Source organism: Octopus sinensis, linkage group LG2 (genome assembly GCF_006345805.1).
Source record: "Octopus sinensis linkage group LG2, ASM634580v1, whole genome shotgun sequence".
In the NCBI taxonomy this organism is placed as follows: domain Eukaryota; kingdom Metazoa; phylum Mollusca; class Cephalopoda; order Octopoda; family Octopodidae; genus Octopus; species Octopus sinensis.
The window spans coordinates 3815790-3835442 of record NC_042998.1 but is presented as its reverse complement, the minus strand read 5'-3'; the positions used below and the strand labels follow the sequence as shown (position 1 = coordinate 3835442).

Sequence of the window (19653 nt, the reverse complement as noted above, 5' to 3'; positions counted from 1 at the left end):
TCCTATCCAATAAGTTTAATAAATGTATATTTAATCTCACTGTGAGAATATATGAATATGCACATATCTATCACTTCTGAAACGGTACTGTGTTGGAGTTTTTTGTTAATAAATGTATTTGTAATTTGATACACTCACATCATTACTAAATATATATATATATATATATATATATACATACACACTCGTGTATGTATGTATGAATGCATATATATATATATATATATATATTCATACTGAAGCCAGAAATTTGTTGTAGAGATAGTAGACAGAGAAATAAGTAAATTATAAATACGAAGAACATAATTTCAGTTGTTCGTTACAAGATTTATAAGATGATCGTTATCCTGTTTGTAATCTCAGAATATGTTCCTGAATTAAGTAATTCAATGTAGCTCGTACGCAAAAACAGAAATTAGATAATTGAATAATTACACAAATACAAATAAAATAAGTAAGAAATGAAGACAAACAGTATTGTATAAAATGTATGGAAAAATCAGTTTAGAAGAAGTAAAAAGAATGAAATGGAGCGGAGTAAGTGAAAAAACTAGAGAAAATAATGACTGAAAAGGAAGTTTGAAACGAAAATGGTAATGGAGTTGTCACTCTGCGACTATCAATTGTATTGAATTTATAAGTCTTGCATTTATCAGTGTTCATACTGACACCATGAAACATGGTTGTAATTGAGAAAAGTGAAGAGGAAATCTTTGTTTAGGATATGTCTGCCTTCCATTAGCACTGTCTGTCATCAGATATATTCCTCTCAAATCATAAATAAAGCAAGAAGCGTTTAAATTGTTGGGAAGGAGCAAGTAATGGAGAGTGTTTTGTCCAGTTGAAATTATAAACCCATATTTGTATTATATGATGTGATGTGATATGTGATGTGATACGATAACATTAGGCACATTGAAAGGTAAAGACAAGTGGGTGTATGACATGTTTTATTAAAACGTAATTAATTTAAACATTTATGAAACTTTTGTCATAATGCGCATGTCTCTACATAGAAATGTATACTTATACTAGCAGTATCGCCCGGCGTTGCTCGGGTTTGTAAGGGAAATAACTATATAAGCATTTTTAGAGATGTAAAGTATAATAGCCATCTCAATATGGTTAACCACAAAGGGGGGGGGGGTTACTCTAGCTTTTTACATTCTGAGATTTAATAATAAATTTTTAGAGAGTTACTTCCCTTATATATGCCAAAAATGCATTAAAAATGGGAAAAATTTATGGTAAATTTTTTTTAAATCGTAGACTCATCATAGACGCGTGCTAATATCCAGAAGGGCTCAATATGAATCACGACTATAAGATACCCAGTTTTGGTTAAACTGCACCACAAAATGTGGGAGTAGTTAGGAATCTAAATCGTAGGAGACAGACAGACACACAACCTCACTTTTATATATAAAGATATGCCTGCACACTTAAGTACACAGAAACATAAATACATAGATACATACACATTGATAAATACAACTGTGCATACACATATGAACACATGCACATTCATAAATACAAACAAGCACACAAACACACGCATGCATATATGCTCGCTTCAGTCATTTGACTGTGGCCATGCTGGAGCAAATCGAACCCAGGACTTATTCTTTGTAAGCCTAGTACTTATTCTATCAGTCTCTTTTGCCGAACTGCTAAGTTATGGGGATGCAAACTCACCAGCAACGGTTGTCAAGCGATGTTGGGGGGACAAATACAGACACACAAACATATGCACACACATACATATACAGATATACATATATACAATGGGCTTCTTTCAGTTTCTGTCTACCAAATCCACTCACAAGGCTTTGGTTGGCCCGAGGCTATAGTAGAAGACAATTGCCCAAGGTGCCACGCAGTGGGACTGAACCCGAAACCATGTGGTTTGTAAGGTAGCTACTTACCACACAGCCACTCCTACACCTATATATGTAACTATATAATATACATATATATGTATGTATGCACACAACATGGTTGTTACCAATGTCATGTAAATGGCACCCATGAGATCATAGTTGTGACCATTGCTAGTAGCATGATCTTTGAATATTGGGCCTCACAGTGGCGATGACAAGAGACCAAGACCTTTGGAGATAAGCTGTGCTTGAGAAGACTTGTCAAACCATGTGAAATTATAGTCATGCCTGCTGCCAGTGTCATGGAAATGGCCCCATGAAATTGTTGACATGGGGCCATTCAGCCATAGAAGCCATGCCACACCAGACTGGAACCTGGTGCAGTTCTCTGGCTTATCAATTCCAGTCAAACCATCTAACCCATGCCAACATGGTAAGTGAATATTAAATGATGAGGATCACACACACACACACACGCACGCATGCACGCACCTTAAAAACAATGAAACAGAGATTCTGAAAAAGAAATAAAATGTCTTGCATCCTCTTATAAGATTTTTATTTTAAGACATTCATATCTTGTAAAAACATTTATTTCTTATCAGTTTGGTTAGAGAGAAGGAGTTGTGCCCATAAGATCTGCTCACCCTCTGAGTCTGATAAGATTGACACAACTAATGTTTCTCTCGAACAGGTGAAAATCATTATTTGCAAAAAAAAAATATTTGTAAGTTTGGAATTCTAGAGGACCAAAATTATGAAAATGAAAGAGTGTTCTAAGCACTACTTATGAGTAGGTGCTGAAAAGTTCCTGGCTTTAAGGGCATTGCAAAAGGCCCGGTCGGAGGCTCAATCTTCCAAGTTCTTTTAACTGGGCTTAGAAAAACTGAGGAACCGCTGCAATAAGTATGTGAATCTGAGAGGGGAATAATGCTGAATAAAATCATAATTAATTAATCTTACAGTATTTCTTTTTACCCAAAATCAGGAACTTTTCAGCACCCCCCATCATACATAGTGCAAGAGAAGTATCAGAAATAGTAGATGCAACATGGATAATGAGAGGACAAAAGGTACTTAAGTCAGGAGCATCTGGTGGGAGTAAACACAAGACCTACAAATGCCAAGGGGCAGAAGACACTGTAATAGTAACAGAAGAGACTGTGAGAATGGCCAGCATAGCTGTTGGTCAGACACCGGAGTGTGTTGTTGATTTCATACTAATTGTGTGAGAAGAGCTCCGAGGAAGAGCTACAAAGACTGCCTCAAGAAGTCTCTAACAGCATGTCATATTAACCACCAATGCTGGTCAGACCTGGCTGCGGACCATGATGTCTGGTGCCACACGATCTTCAATGCAGTCAGCAAGTTTGAGCAACAAAGAAGAGACACGCTTAAAGACAAGAGATGCAGGAGGAAGGTGCAAGCCACCTCTGACACCACACCGGATGTTACCTTCATCTGTGGACACTGCTCACGGACCTGTCTTTCCCATATCGGACTTGTCAGTCATGAGCGTGCATGCACACAACGTGGACAGCCTTCCTGATCTTCATTCACGAAGCCGAGCCATGATGATGATGATTTGAGTAGCCTTTCTATCTCAGATGTAGGAATAATAATATACTGTGGATCTCGCCTCAACTCTACAAAGGGTTAGAAACTGTTGGGAGATGAAGTATTTTCTATTCCTGAAGATAGAGGTCAATCTTTGTGATGCAGTTTTAACTCTGTTGAGAGCATGTATTTGTCAGTAGACATCTCCAGATATGGTGAAGCTTAGCATTTGGAACTCTGTGCCGATTATACTTATGGGATTGTATTAATGTTTTTTTGATATTCATAGCAAGTGTGTATTTGTGTTGTTGAAGGTGACTGGATTGGCCTGAACTCCACTTGAATTAATTTTCAAAGTTTCTGGTTCATGGAGTCAGGTGTGAGGTACGTGGCCTAGCAGGAAGATGATGCTTGAGTGTGGAAGATTAAGGAGGAAAGGGACTTGGCATCACTTGTGTCAGTGTAGTTGTTGTTTCACCCTTTAGCATTCAGATTATTTTGTTAGAGTGTGATATTGTTTTGAATTAATCATAACTTATCTAATAGCTTTCAGATTTTGACAATCTCTTTTACTCTTTTACTTGTTCCAGTCATTTAACTGTGGCCATGCTGGAACACGGCCTTTAGTCGAGAAAATCAACCTGAGGACTTATTCTTTGTAAGCCCAGTGCTTATTCTGTCAGTCTCCTTTGCTGAACCGCTAAGTAACGGGGACATAAACACACCAGCATCAGTCGTCAAGCGATGTTGGGGGAACAAACACAGACACACAAACACACGCACACACACATATATATATATGTATATTATACATATACATGACGGGCTTCTTTCAGTTTTCATCTATCAAACAGTTCTACTCCTGATCAGGACTGACTTTACAATATTACTTGACTACCTGTGACCCCTTGGGTCAATGGGGAAGTCTGAGTTTCCCAGCAACAGAGTTTTGTTTCGTGGGTTTTTTTCCGTTTTCCATGTTATTTTGCATGCTTTCAACAAATGTGACATCAAAATCATGCACAAATGGCTCCTCCCCACCCTAGGCAAGATTTAGTTCCTATTTCTTGCATGCCCTACTACCACGTAACCAGTATTTTGGGTCCTTTATCGCAAAGAGCTTTTACATGAGATCAGGACGTGCTAGAAATAGCAGCTAAAATATCTTTGGAGGTGTGATATGTTGAATGCACTCAAAAGAAACTTATAGAAAAAAAACTATTTCACACCAAGTGTTACAAACGGGTCTTTTACGAAATATTTACTGTACTTTTAAAGTCATTTTCTCTTTAAAATATTTTGCCCATCATAATATGTCTAATGGAAAGGTTAGAGTTTCTTCCCTTTCAGGGTTAAGTTATTTTCAGAGTATTTTCCCATTATGCACCACTTTGGGTATTTATACTCCAAATATCTTAATAACTACTGGTCCGATTTATGCAAAACTTGTTTTATTCCATTCATATTCACATTTCAGGGGTACTTTACTTTCAAAGTATTTTCCCAGTATGCGCCAGTTTGGCTGTGTAACATTGCAAGCAAGCAAGTAAGCAAGATTGAACTTCACTTTTAATGTATTATAGATAGTCCCTAGGGCAAAGTAATGCACTGGAGCTTATAGTATTTACTGATTTACAATAAGTCACAGTATAAACATAGATTAACATTGACTCCTGGAACGAAAGAGACTCTCGATAACTTCCCAGTGTGCAATAACAGTACTGCTTTTGATACAGCTAGAACTAAATAATTTCATATCTGTTTTTATGAAATAAACTAATCAAAATTAAAACTATAAAATTAATATGCCACTACTAATTACAAAGTAGAAAACATAGATTCATTCTAAATTTAAGCAAATTTTTCTATTATCATTTATTGAAATATAGAAATATAGTAAAACACTTCTTTTGAATCAATAAATTGAAATTTAGATGTCTGCGTTAATAACTCTGAGACATTATTGATGTATTATCTCACAATAGTGTTAATATAAGAATACATACATATGTGTCTGCATATATATATATGTGTGTGTATGTACATATATACACATATGTGCATATTGTGTGTGTCTGTATGTATATATATATATATATGTGTGTGTGTGTGTGTGTGTGTGTGTACATGTATGTATATCATATATGATATACTAGAAGTAGCATAGAAGGAGAAATAAAATGAAATTCGAAGTAAACAACATGAAGATAAGAAATTATGTTACTCAACTTTTGCAAAAAGTTATTCTTAGTTAAAGTTGGAATAAACTTTCTGGATAGATAACCGCATCTTTCCTTTTTTGCAAACTACCATATTCCAAAGACATTGATCTCAATGTGTTAAATCCCAGCCTAACACTTGAACAATAAATGCAGAAAATTCAAGCTGATTAAGAGCCTGAATGTGATCGCTTAGCATACCAGAAATAGCAGCTGAATTTCTTTCGAATAGTATCCTTCTGTCTTAGATAAACAATGATACATAAAAGAATTTTGTCTATGATATAGTGAATCCAAACATGAACAAAGAGTAAACACAACACCGCGAGGACGTGGAACAAATATAGTGTTATTGGACGCTCAGAAAAGGAAAGAAATAAGGAGAATTTAATGTTTTGAGCGGAGCTCTTCGTCAGAAATATAGAAAAAAGGAAAAGTCTGAGGAAGGGAAGAGAGAGAAAGAAAATTGCCAACGATACACAAGTGATAAGAAAGAACGACTGTATTAAGAATTCCTTTGATTGTGGGTTTGATCAAACAACATGAAAATATTCAAAACTTGACAGATCTCTTCTGAGACCAAAAAATGTTAAAATCTGAATTGTAGTCACAGGCATGGCTGTGTAAAGTTTGCCTCACAACCACATAGTTTCAGGTTCAGTCCCATCCATTGTGTGGTACAGTCATTACTTTGCAAATAGACAGAAACCATGTGAAAGCCTGTCATCTGTTTTTTTTTTTTTTATTGTTCCTTCTCGAGCTATGCCTGGCTCATAAGGGCCGGTTTACCAGTTTCCTTGGCGTATAGGTTCCCCACCTGGACAGGACACCAGTCCATCGCAGGTGAGCTGCAAGAGGAAAGAGTGAGAGAAAGTTGTGGTGAAAGAGTCAGCAGAAGTTTGCTATTACCTTCTGCCGGAGCCGCGTAGAGCTTAGGTGTTTCACTCATAAACACACACATCACCCAGTCTGAGATTTGAACCCATGATCCCTCGGCCATGAGTCCACTGCTCTAACCACTAGGCTATGTGCCTCCACACCCTGTCATTTGTATGTATATATGTATCCGAGTGTGTATGCGATTTCATAGTGGCATTTGTCCATAACCACATGAAGACCAGTGTTGGTATTTTTATGTCCCTGAAACTTTACCGTCAGGCAAATATATACTAATAGAACAAGTATCAGATTTAAAAAGTAATTACAGGGGTCAAGGGGTCTCACTAAACACTTTAAGGCCACACACCAGCATGGCCACAGTCCAATGATTGAGACAAGTAAAAGAACAAAAGAACATTATAAAAGATTATCCCAAACATTATGAAAGATTATCCAAACTACACTAGGGAAACAATTTGTGCAATCTCCCATTCACATTGCAACCTGGAAAACAAAATATTTTGTTTTTGAGTTTAAGAAATTGAATTCATCCTTATCACCATCATCGGAATTTTGTATCCATTTTTCCAATATTCTTTTAAACTCTAGGCACAAAGCCCAAAATTTTGGGGGAGGGGACCAGTCGATTAGATTGATGGCAGTACGCAACTGGTACTTAATTTATTGACCCCCAAAAGGATGAAAGGCAAAGTCGACTTCAGTGGAATTTGAACTCAGAATGTAAATACCGCTAAGCATTTTACCTGGCATATTAACATTTCTACCAGCTCACCGCCTTAACCAGTTTTCAATATTAACATTCCAGAAAGGTGGCGAGCTGGCAGAAACATTAGCATGCCGGGTGAAATGCTTAGCGGTATTTTGTCTGTCTTTACATTCTGAGTTCAAACTCCACCAAAGTTGACTTTGCTTTCATCCTTTTGTGGGGGTCTATAAATTAAGTACCAATTGCATACTGAGGTCGATCTAATCGACTGCTCCACCTCCCCGAAAATTTCAGGCCTTGTGCCTAGAGTAGAAAAGAATATTGACTTGAATTGGTTGATAATATTTATGGTTGTATGTTCCTCATGCTGCTGCTATATTTCATCCCTTTCGTTATTGCTGTTGAAACAGTGCCTTTGTTTCAATTAATTTTTTTAAAAAGAACATGAAAGCTTTATTAAAATAATCATCATTATTATTAAGCTGAGATTAAGAGTATAATTTAGCATGAAAGTTTGATGAAAGGTTTTAATTGAGATCACTTGAAAAAAAAGCAAGCTTGTATCACAGAACCAGGAATGGGGTTGGTATCAAAAGGATAAAATCACCTTTTATGATATGCAAGGACACAGTGCCCTTTCTGAAACTGATGCATAGACACACGAAAATGACATCAACCCCAGTGCGCAACTGGTACCTATTTCATTGACCCCAAAAGGATGAAAGGAAAAGTTGGTCTTAGTAAGATTTGAACTCAAAACTTAAAGACAAATGACATGCCGTTGGGCATTTTGCCCAGCGTGTTACCAATTCTTATTTCTTTACTACCCACAAGGGGCTAAACACAGAGGGACAAACAAGGACAGACAAACAGATTAAGTCAATTACATCGATCCCAGTGCATAACTGGTACTTAATTTATCGACCCCAAGAGGATGAAAGGCAAAGTCGTCCTTAGTGGGATTTGAACTCATGATGTAATAGCAGACGAAATACCTATTTCTTTACTACCCACAAGGGGCTAAACACAGAGGACAAACAAGGACAGACAAACGGATTAAGTCGATTATATCGACCTCAGTGTGTAACTGGTACTTAATTTATCGACCCCAAAAGGATGAAAGGCAAAGTCGACCTCGGTGGAATTTGAACTCAGAACGTAACGGCAGACGAAATACCACTAAGCATTTTGCCTGGTGTGCTAACGTTTCTGCCAGCTTGCCGTGTTACCAATTCTGCCAGCTCACCTACTCACACATGCACGCACAAGATATTAGGAAACGAAAGAAAAAAAAACAGTAAAACTACTAATTCTATATACCTTTGACCAGTATCCTGTAATCCACATCGATGGACAGGTACCGTTATTACATTTCCGATTAACTTGAGGCTTTTTGCGTAATTCACATTGGTTGGCCTGAGGACACTTAACTTTCCTCCACTGCATTCCATCACCACATGTTGCGGAACACTGAAATATATTTAAAAAAAACAAATCATCATCATCATTATCATCATCATTGCTGACACCTATCATCATTATCTCGTTTTTTTCTTTATTGCCCACAAGAGGCTAAACATAGAGGAGACAAACAAGGACAGACAAAGATATTAAGTCAGTTACATCAACCCCGGTGCGTAACTGGTACTTAATTTATCGACCCCGAAAGGATGAAAGGCAAAGTCGACCTTGGCAGAATTTGAACTCAGAACGTAACGGCAGATGAAATACCGCTAAGCATTTCGCCCGGCGTGCTAATGATTCTGCCAGCTCGCCGCCTATTATCATTATCCTCATTATTATCATCCCATCATCACCATCATAATAATTGTCGCATTCTAGAATAATTTAATATCAGCAGTTTTTAAAACATTCTTTTCATATATAAACATGCATTTGACAAGGTTCACACACTGGCATTCATTTGTTCACATCAGATGAATCATCATCTACACAGTTTCTTTCACTGTTATTATCATTATTATTACTACTACTACTACTACTACTATTTCTATTATTTATTTTCACCTGTGAGTAAAGGTCCATATTTTATGCAACACTTTACAGATTTTAAATACTTGTCTCACATAAGCCTAAAACATTAGGTGAAAATTATGTTATCTTCTACATTTAATGAGATTTTGAAAGCTTACATTGTATTTTATGGAAATTAATGTTCTATAGAACTGGATTCTGAGAGATAATATTCTTTGTATAGAACAAAAGAGCATTTTATTATATATTATATATTTTATTACAATTAATGGATGTCTGTCTTGGGACATCACATTTCTTGTGTGAATATAAAACATAATAATGAACTGACAGCTTCACTATAGTAGTTTTGTTTGTTTTTTACTCTTTTGGGGTTTGTACCTTTTTGTCAGCTGAGCTCAGCAAGATATCTTCTCACATGTAGTCTATCTCTCATAACTGTTTTCACTATACACATCTGATTGTGTCCTGCATTACCTGGCTGGTTATTTCGATTGAAAATGTCTATACTATAGGCGCAGAAGTGGCTGTGTGGTAAGTAGCTTGTCTACCAACCACATGGTTCCGGGTTCAGTCCCACTGTGTGGCACCTTGGGCAAATGTCTTCTACTATAGCCTCAGGCCAACCAAAGCCTTGTGAGTGGATTTGGTAGATGGAAACTGAAAGAAGCCCATCGTATATATGTATATATATATATATGCGTGTGTGTGTTTGTGTGTCTTGTTTGTCCCCTAGCATTGCTTGACAACCGATGCAGGTGTGTTTATGTCCCTGTTACTTAGCAGTTCGGCAAAAGAGACCGATAGAATAAGTACTAGGCTTACAAAAAGAATAAGTCCCGGGGTCGAGTTGCTCGATTAAAGGCGGTGCTCCAGCATGGCCGCAGTCAAATGACTGAAACAAGTAGAAGAGTAAAGAGTAATACTCTTTTACTTCTTTCAGTCCTTTGACTGTGGCAATTATTCTACTGGTATCATGCTGAACCACTAAGTTACAGGGATATAAACAAACCAATACCAGGGCTATAGTAGCTGATACTTACCCCAGGTGCCATGCAATGGTACTGAACTTGAAATCATGTGGTTGTAAAACAAGTTTCCTAACCACACAGCCATGCCCACACAAAATAGATTTACTTCTAAAAATGTGCATTACTTCTTATAATAACAGTATTCTGGTTACCGATATTATGAAGAGCAATACTGTTAACGTTACTACAACTACATTCGTGCCAATTTTAACAAGAATCTTGATATCATTTTCACCACTCTGATGCCATGGTTAACATTGCTATTAACAGAGTTCTTCTACTACCATGCCATCATTAACAATACTATGTGCTACACTTCTAGCACTATCAATTATACCATCACCCAACAATACCATTGACCCTTTAGCGTTCAGATTACTCTATCAAATGCAATGCTTATTTACTCTTGCCCTTTTTACTCTTTTACTTGTTTCAGTCATTTGACTTCGGCCATGCTGGAGCACCGCCTTTTGGTCGAGCAAATCGACCCCAGGATTTATTCTTTGGAAGCCTAGTACTTATTCTATCAGACTCTTTTGCCGAAATGCTAAGTTACAGGAGTGTAAACACACCACCATCGGTTGTCAAGTGATGTTGGGGGGACAAACACAGACATACAAACATACACACTCACACACACATATATATACGACGGGTTTCTTTCAGTTTCTGTCCACCAAATCCACTCACAAGGCTTTGGTCAGCCTGAGGCTATAGTAGAAGACACTTGCCCAAAGTGCCATGCAGTGGGACTGAACCCGGAACCATGTGGTTGGTAGGAAATATTTGTGAATAGTCAAGATATGTACCTTGTAAGTTCCTCATAAAGTATCTTTGGTATTCATTCTTACAAAACAAATGGCCTAACCCACAAAATACCTTTTGTCTTTAGACCAATTTATGTGCAGATGGCAATGATTCAGAAATTTTGCATTCTGTATCATTAGTCTTACACTCATGTTTTATTTTTTGAGGTTCCCTCAACATACATTCAGAGCAGCTGGTTTTGAAGGAGTCAATTCAGCATTTTTATATAGATTAAAGAATCTGTTATTCAGTCTCATAGGGAAGTGTGTCTTGCAGGCAGTGTTTTTTGGTATCAGCATTTTTTAATTTGGTTAAACTCACTTTTGTCAGTTTTGAAAAAGTTGTGAATGCTAAATTTGTGAGTTCTGAAAGCATAGCTATTTGGTTAAGAAGTTCACTTTACTGCAAAGATTTAGATTCAGTCCCACAACGCAACACCCCTTGGGCAAGTGTTTTCTATTATGCCTCAGGGAGACAAATGCTTTGTGAATGAATTTAGCTGATGGAAATTATGTGGTAGCCTTTCAAATGAGTATGTTTGCTTGTCCCACACCATAGCTTGTAACTTAAAGTTGAGACAGTGTCACATGACAACTTGCTGGGGCTGCATGCTGGAGCCTAGCAGCAGGTTTTTAAAGGAAAAAATTTGACAAAACAGTCAGTCATCCGCTGACAAGAGGCCAGGGAACAGAAGAAAGAAGGAGAAAGAAGAGATGCACCCAACACCAGAGCTGAAGATACCTCCGAAAGTGGGGGGCCCACCACGTCAGTAAAAGAGACCAATAGAATAAGTACTTGACTTTAAAAATGAGTATTGAGGTTGATCTGTTCAACTAAAACCCTTGAAGGTGATGCCCCAGCATGGCTACAAATCAATGACCGAAGCAAGTAAGAAAAAAAAGATGTAGAGGATCATAGTCATACAACACAAGGTACATCTTTCAGCTTGGAATTAGAGATTGTAGCAATTCTGTATTCTTCAAGATTGACAAGCTGAGAGTTATTATTCGTCTAACAATTTAAGAGATGGTGCTTAATATGTTTTGGTAAATTTAGCATCCATAGAAAAGAAAAAAAGTCCCCATTCTTAATCAAATTAGAGAAAGTTTTCATGTAATCACACTTGCTTGTAAAATTACAGTGAATTACTCAAAATATTTCTTCAGCAACAATCATTATGTTAAACATTGATCACTGCATGTAAGATTTGCTTCTTTACAGAAAAAATTATTAAGACATTCTACTTTGTAACCAGTGTAAATACTAGTTGCTCGTCTATATTTAGGAAAGGAATTCTCTTTTCTGAAAAGAATAAGTTGGTATTCAATTTCTGCTAGGTTATGGAAAAGACTAATTTAGCTGACAATGTTGAATATTACTCAGTTATGCTTAATCAATGAAAAGCATCTTACTTTGCTTTCTGTCCATCATCTATTCATTTTTACAAGAGATTTGCATGGAAAATTCCAGAGAAAAAAAGGATAAATAAAGCTGAACTTCGCTCTGATAAAAGGAAATGAACACAGCATTGGTACTAGTGAGACCAGATAGACTTGCAGACACCAAAATGTAATCTTCAGCAGCTTTTCATATGTATGTTTATGTGTGATATGAGAGAATCAGATAATTTATTTTGTTAAGGTTATTTCTACAGAAATTCTAATTTTGGTTTTGTCATATTGGTGTTTCCACACTCATTATCGACCTCATACTACCCAAATACTGGACAAAACTCTCCTACAATAGAAATGTTAAGGAGTTTTATGGGAAACAAACCACCAGAGGAAATCAGAGGTTACGCTTTTGGCTTTAACATCAGATATAAATTATTTGAGATTTGTAGGTACGTGATATTTCATTATACAAACCCTATATACTATAAGGTATACTAATAAGTCAGTACCACATTCCGTTGCATCTGCAGTGCTTTTACATTATTCTGTTATGGTTATTTCTACAGATATTCTATAGAACTTACAGCCTGCACTGATTTTTGCTACCACGTTTCTTATTGAGACATCAGATGTAAACAGATGTGATCGAAGACAAAAGTGGGCAATGAGTGTATATGCCATATTTCGGGATTTTTGCCCCTTGATCAGCACTCATCAAACTCAATATTGCCTCCGAACACATTGCTTATATAGCCACCACATACAGTTATTGGATATACCTATTTACATATTAAATACATTACTGGGGTTGGTATGCAAACACTACCCAATTTTGCCTTCAACCACATTGTCTGTTTACATCTGACATCTTGATACTTAACATTGTAGCAAAAATCAGTGCAGGTTGATATTCTATAGAATATCTGTAGAAATAACCTTAACAAAATAATCTAAGAGCACTGCAGATGCAACGGAATGTGGTACTGACTTATAAAAACATTTAGTATACCTTATAGTATATAAGTTAAAGTTGAGACAGTGTCATGTGACAACTAGCTGGAGCTGCCTGCTGGAGCCTAGCAGCAGGTATTTAAAGGGAAATTTGACAAGACAGTCAGTCACCCGGTGACACTCGTTCACGCTGCATCGAAGAGGCCAGGGAACAGAAGAAGGAAGACATGCACCCAACACCAGAGCTGAAAACACCTCCAAAAGTGGGGGGGCCCAACACGTCAAAATGGTAGAGGAGTAGGGGCCGAAACCAGACATGGTTCCTTGTGATGATGTCTTTAGCTAACTGGATCCTATAAAGGAGCTGTTGTGGTAGCAGACCATGAAACACAGTTGAAATTCCTAGGGTTTGTATAACGAAATATCACGTACCTACAAATCTCAAATAATTTATATCTGATGTTAAAGCCAAAAGTGTAACCTTCGATTTCCTCTGGTGGTTTGTTTCCCATAAAACTCTTTAACATTTCTATAGTAGGAGAGCTTTGTCCAGTATTTGGGTAGTATGAGGTTGATAATGAGTGTGGAAACACCAATATGACAAAACCAAAATTATGCATTTCAATTAGGCTAAAGTATGTCAATCGCTATTATTTACTGAACATTGACATCCTCGTAAACATAACTCATAAGTCATCTTCAATTTACAAAGTTAATCACCTCAGCACCTTAGGTCACAGAACTTGCGAGCTTCTATCTAATTAGGGAGATGTCTAGTTTGATTCCCATTTATTACAACTGTATTTTCAGTTTCCTACTCTACAGATGGAAGTTAATATTAGTTACATAATTTCATAATTTTGAATACATAATTTAACACACTCATGAACATACTGCTATATATTTGAAACTAATTCATCTATGCAAATCTGGTTAAATTCACAACTTGGAAACTTTTAAGCAATTTTGTATTAAGCCACTTATAATTTCAAATGACTCTCTAGGTTATTGAACAATGGAGATTCATTGGTCCAGGGTGACTTTGTCTGACAATACACAACGATGTCGAACCACTAAGTGTCCCAAAATCTCCTCACACTCATAAATCTAATGTGTTAAGACCACTGATTTATCTTAAAGGTGAAGTTGTTCTCCAAGAGGGAAACACAACAGCAATTAGCATATTCAAGTTTGAATCTGTCAGAATGCATTAAGAATGAATATGCAAATAAATATGATTCTCACTGTTCCTCATGCATATAATGATATAGTATTGGTTGGCAGATATTGGTTGGTTATAAAGAACAGCCACAAACTCTTTTAGATTCGTTAGTCAGGTGTTCAATGACTGATGAACTACAACTATATCAAAACACCTGATGTCCCAAAGTCCATTTATGCTGATGAATCAACTGTGTCATATATATATATATATATATATATATATATACGAGGGGTGTATGAAAAGTCTTAAGCCTCAAAAAAAACAAACATGGTACAAGACTTCTAATAAAGGTACAAGACCTTCAAGGCTCAAAACTTTTCATACACCCCTCATGTGTGTGCATATATATATGAAAATGTATTTATAACTTCAACAAACAAATATATATATATATATATATATGTGTGTGTGTGTGTGTGTGTGGAGGCGCAATGGCCCAGTGGTTAGGGCAGCAGACTCGCGGTCGTAGGATCGCGGTTTCAATTCCCAGACCGGGCGTTGTGTGTGTTTATTGAGCGAAAACACCTAAAAGCTCCACGAGGCTCCGGCAGGGGCTGGTGATCCCTGCTGTACTCCTTCACCACCCTTCCTCTCACTCTTTCTTCTGTTGGTCTGCTTGCTTAGCCAGCGAGGTGGCGTCATTCAAAGGCTAAAACAATGCGAACGCATTGTGACCAGCGAAGTGTACCAACATCTGATGGTCTGGTCGGTCACAAGATATATATATATATATATATATATATGTGGAGGTGCAATGGCCCAGCAGACTCGTGTTTGTAGGATCGTGGTTTCGATTTCCAGACCGGATGTTGTGAGTGTTTATTGAGTGAAAACACCTAAAGTTCCACGAGGCTCCAGCAGGGGGGGGGGGCGATCCCTGCTGTACTCTTTTGCCACAACTTTCTTTCACTCTTTCATCTGTTGGCCTGCTCGCTTAGCCAGCAGGGTGGCATCATTTAAAGGCTAAAACAATGCAAAGCGCATTGTGACCAGCGATGTGTAGCAACATCTGATAGTCTGACTATTGATATATGTATATAAATATTTGTTTGTTGAAGCTATAAACACATCTTTATGTATATGTACATATATCCATATATCACGGTCACGGTGATATATGTACATATACATAAAGATGTGTTTATAGCTTCAACAAACAAATATTTATATACATATATCAATGCTAAATCATAGGAAATGGATTGAGCAACATTATTTAAAATCGCTACAATTGTTTCAACACATTTTTACACTCATAGTATATTGGTAAGATGATATGAATAACATATTTTGTAATCTCAGTCATCCATCAAAGAAGCATATCTTACACTTTTAATGTAATAGGGATTATACAATATCATATATATCATCTCACCAATGTATTATGTCTGTTAAAATGTGTCTAAACAATTGTAAAGATTTTAAATAAAGAATGTTGTTCAATTTATTTAGTATTATATATCTATTTATATTAACTTTGTGGATGTTATAGAATTCCTGGTGTAGCAAGAGAATTTTCACTGTATGATAACATCTGGAAGTCAATAATTATGGATAAGCTTTGCAAGGTTTTTACCTGAATCTTTTTTAACTATATATAAAGATGTGTACTTTGTTTCAAGATGCTCCTTTATGCTAGTACATGAGACACTTACTATGTCTTGGACATTAAAAAATTTTTCCTCTATAGATCTAGTGTGAAAAAATACATCAAACCAAACTCCAAGTGGCATCAGAAGACCACCAGATATGGTGTTTTGGTGTGATTTTGCCTTTTCAGTAGCAGACATTGCCTTGGTCATTTGGAGCGAAACCAGAACTTTTGCTCTTATATCGAAAGCAGAAAACAATATATCAATTGCTGTGTGCTGAAGCTTGTTAAGCTGGAGTTGATTTATGTTCACAATGGACATGCGTAGGCTTGAAAGAAATGAAGCTAGCATGATCCACTGGATGGGTAATGTCAGTATGCATGCACGACAGAGTGTAAGCACCCTGAGAGAAATGCAAAGACCCGACAAATGAAGTGAGCTCATGGCTCGCAGGACAGCCTGCTGTGCTAACCTTGGAGCATAGGGTGACCCGTTGTGCTTGAGGAGACCTATTGAATCAAGTACATCAACATCAAAATAAAAATCAAATGGAATTTGTAGTTGTGATGCCCGTGCCGGTGGCACATAAAAAGTACCATCCGAATGTAGCCCGACTGGCATCCATGTCAGTGACACATAAAAAGCACCAACCGATCATGGCTGCTTGCCAGCCTCCTCTGGCCCCTGTGCTGGTGGCATGTAAAAAGCACCCACTACACTCTCGGAGTGGTTGGCATTAAGAAGGGCATCAAGCTGTGGAGACACTGCCAGATCAGACTGGAGCCTGGCACAGCCGCCTGGTTTCCCAGACCCCGGTCAAACCGTCCAACCCATGCTAGCATGGAAAACGGACGTTAAACGATGATGATGATGATGATGATGAATGCAGTAGGAATCAAAATAAAGAGTAAAACACAGTTTTGACATGCTCCTCTACACTGGAACCTGAAAAGTATTCACTGCAGTACTTTGTCTTGCAGGGAACAATATTGGTTCTATAGACTAGACTTTGCATGTAAAAGCACATCAAGCAGAATATCTTCTACTGAAGAGGTGAAATCATGCTGAAATATTCCATCTGATGGTCTGTTTATGTCAGTGGAAGCTGATGTGTTTTTACCCATAAAATTTATAAAGAAATTTTTTCTCTTTGAGATAAAATAGTGCTGATTGTTAACTGTGGAGGGAACCTGTAGAAGAGGTAGACCCAAGAAGACATGGGATGAGGGGGTGAAGCATTATCTTTGAATGTTGGGAGGTGATGACAAGTGACTGAGACCTTGGTGATATGCTGTGCTTTAGAAGACTCTTCAAGCCAAGCAAAGCTGCAGTTGTGGTCGTTGCCAGAGTCATGTAAATGGCAACCATGAATCCTTGTCATGGCTTTTACAGGCATCAGGTAAATGGTACTCATGCCAGATGCATGTAAAAAGCACCCATTACACTCTCGGGGTGGTTGGTATTAGAAAGGGCATCCAGCCATAGAAACCATGCCAAATCAGAGTGGAACCTGGCAGAGCACTTCAGCTTACCAGTTCCACTGAAACCATCTAACTTATGCACGGATGGAAAGTGGACATTAAATGATGATGACGATGTTGATGATAATGATGAGTGTGGTAAGTGGCTTGCTTACCAACCACATGGTTCTGGGTTCAGTCCCACTGCGTGGCACCTTGGGCAAGTGTCTTCTACTATAGCCTCGGGCTGACCAAAGCCTTGTGAGTGGATTTGGTAGACGGAAACTGAAAGAAGCCTGTCGTATATATGTATATATATATGTGTGTGTGTGTTTGTGTGTCTGTCCCCCAATATCGCTTGACAACTGATGCTGGTGTGTGTACGTCCACGCAACTTAGCGGTTCGGCAAAACAGACCGATAGAATAAGTACTAGGCTTACAAAGAATAAGTCCTGGGGTCGATTTGCTCAACAAAAAGGTGGTGCTCCAGCATGGCCGCAGTCAAGTGACTGAAATAAGTAAAGGAGTAGAAAGAGTAATGCATTTCAGCATCTCATGTTCTTGTGTTCAGGAGTATGATAAAAGATATGTATACATCTTTCTTTTGATACTTGCAGTTTTGTATACATACACTGTGCATGTGTGTGTGTGTGTGTGCGTGCGTGTGTGTGTGTGCGTGCGTGTGTGTACGTGTGAGTGCGTGTGTGTGTGTGTGTGTGCGTGCGTGTGTGTGTGTGCGTGCGTTGTGTGTGTGTGTTGCGTGCGTGTGTGTGTGTGTGTGTGCGTGCGTGCGTGTGTGTGTTGTGTGCGTGCGTGTGTGTGTGTGCGTGCGTGTGTGGGTGTGTGTGTGTGTGTGTGTGTGGTGTGCGTGCGTGTGTGTGTGTGTGTGCGTGAGTGTGTGTGTGTGTGCGTGTGTGTGTGGTGTGTGCGTGCGTGCGTGTGTGTGTGTGCGTGTGTGGTGTGTGTGTGTGTGCGTGCGTGTGTGTGTGTGTGTGTGCGGCGTGTGTGTGTGTGTGTTGCGTGCGTGTGTGTGTGTGTGTGGTGCGTGTGTGTGTGCGTGTGTGTGTGCGTGCGTGTGCGTATGTGTGAGTGCGTGTGGTGTGTGTGTGCGTGCGTGTGTGTGTGTGCGTGCGTGTGTGTGTGTGTGTTGCGTGCGCGTGTGTGCGTGCGTGTGTGTGTGTGTGTGTGGCGTGTGTGTGTGTGTGTTGCGTGTGTGTGTGTGTGTGTATTAGCATGGTTGTGTGCTTGAGAAGCATTCTTCTCCACTGTGTGCTCTTTTGTTCCGTCCAACTATGTGGACCCCGTGGGAAAATGTCTTCTTGGCCAACCAAAGCCTTGTAAGTGGATACAGTAGACAGGAACTGAAAGAAGCCTATCGTCTGTATATTTATATACACTCACACACACACACACACACACACACACATACACATGCACACACATGTACATGTGCGCACACACACGCACATACATAAACATATATACACATGCACACACATGTACATGCGCGCACGCACACACACACATATGATGGAAGGTATTTGAAAGGTGGTGAGCTGGCAGAACCGTTAGCACACCAGGCGAAATACTTAGCGTTATTTCGTCTGTCGTTACTGAGTTCAAATTCCGCCGAGGTCGACTTAGCCTTTCATCCTCTCAGGGTCGATTAAATAAGTACCAGTTACACACTGGGGTCGATGTAATCAACTTAATCCCTTTGTCTGTCCTTGTTTGGCCCCTCTGTGTGTTGCCCCTTGTGGGCAGTAAAGAAATAGGTATTTGTAGGTAACCTAGTCCAGACATTAGATGATGGTTGTAAGTAAGCAGCATCATCATCATACAATCAAATTTGTTCATTTCTAGTCTTCTACAAAAACATGTCTGGCCGTGGGAAAATATTGCCTTGCTTGGAAACAGGTGAGAGTTGGTAACAGG

At 38.3% G+C, this 19653-nt stretch overlaps 1 protein-coding gene across 3 annotated transcripts in view; it reads right to left on the bottom strand.

Moving 5' to 3' along the window:
- LOC115232408 (A disintegrin and metalloproteinase with thrombospondin motifs 7) overlaps positions 1–19653 on the bottom strand; it is a 313827-nt gene that overhangs the window by 37916 nt on the left and 256258 nt on the right. For all 3 annotated transcript variants that reach the window (XM_036511342.1, XM_029802264.2, XM_029802265.2), the window contains one exon: positions 8583–8732. In XM_036511342.1, the coding sequence (XP_036367235.1) occupies positions 8583–8732 (150 nt within the window). The remainder of the gene's footprint in view (positions 1–8582; positions 8733–19653) is intronic.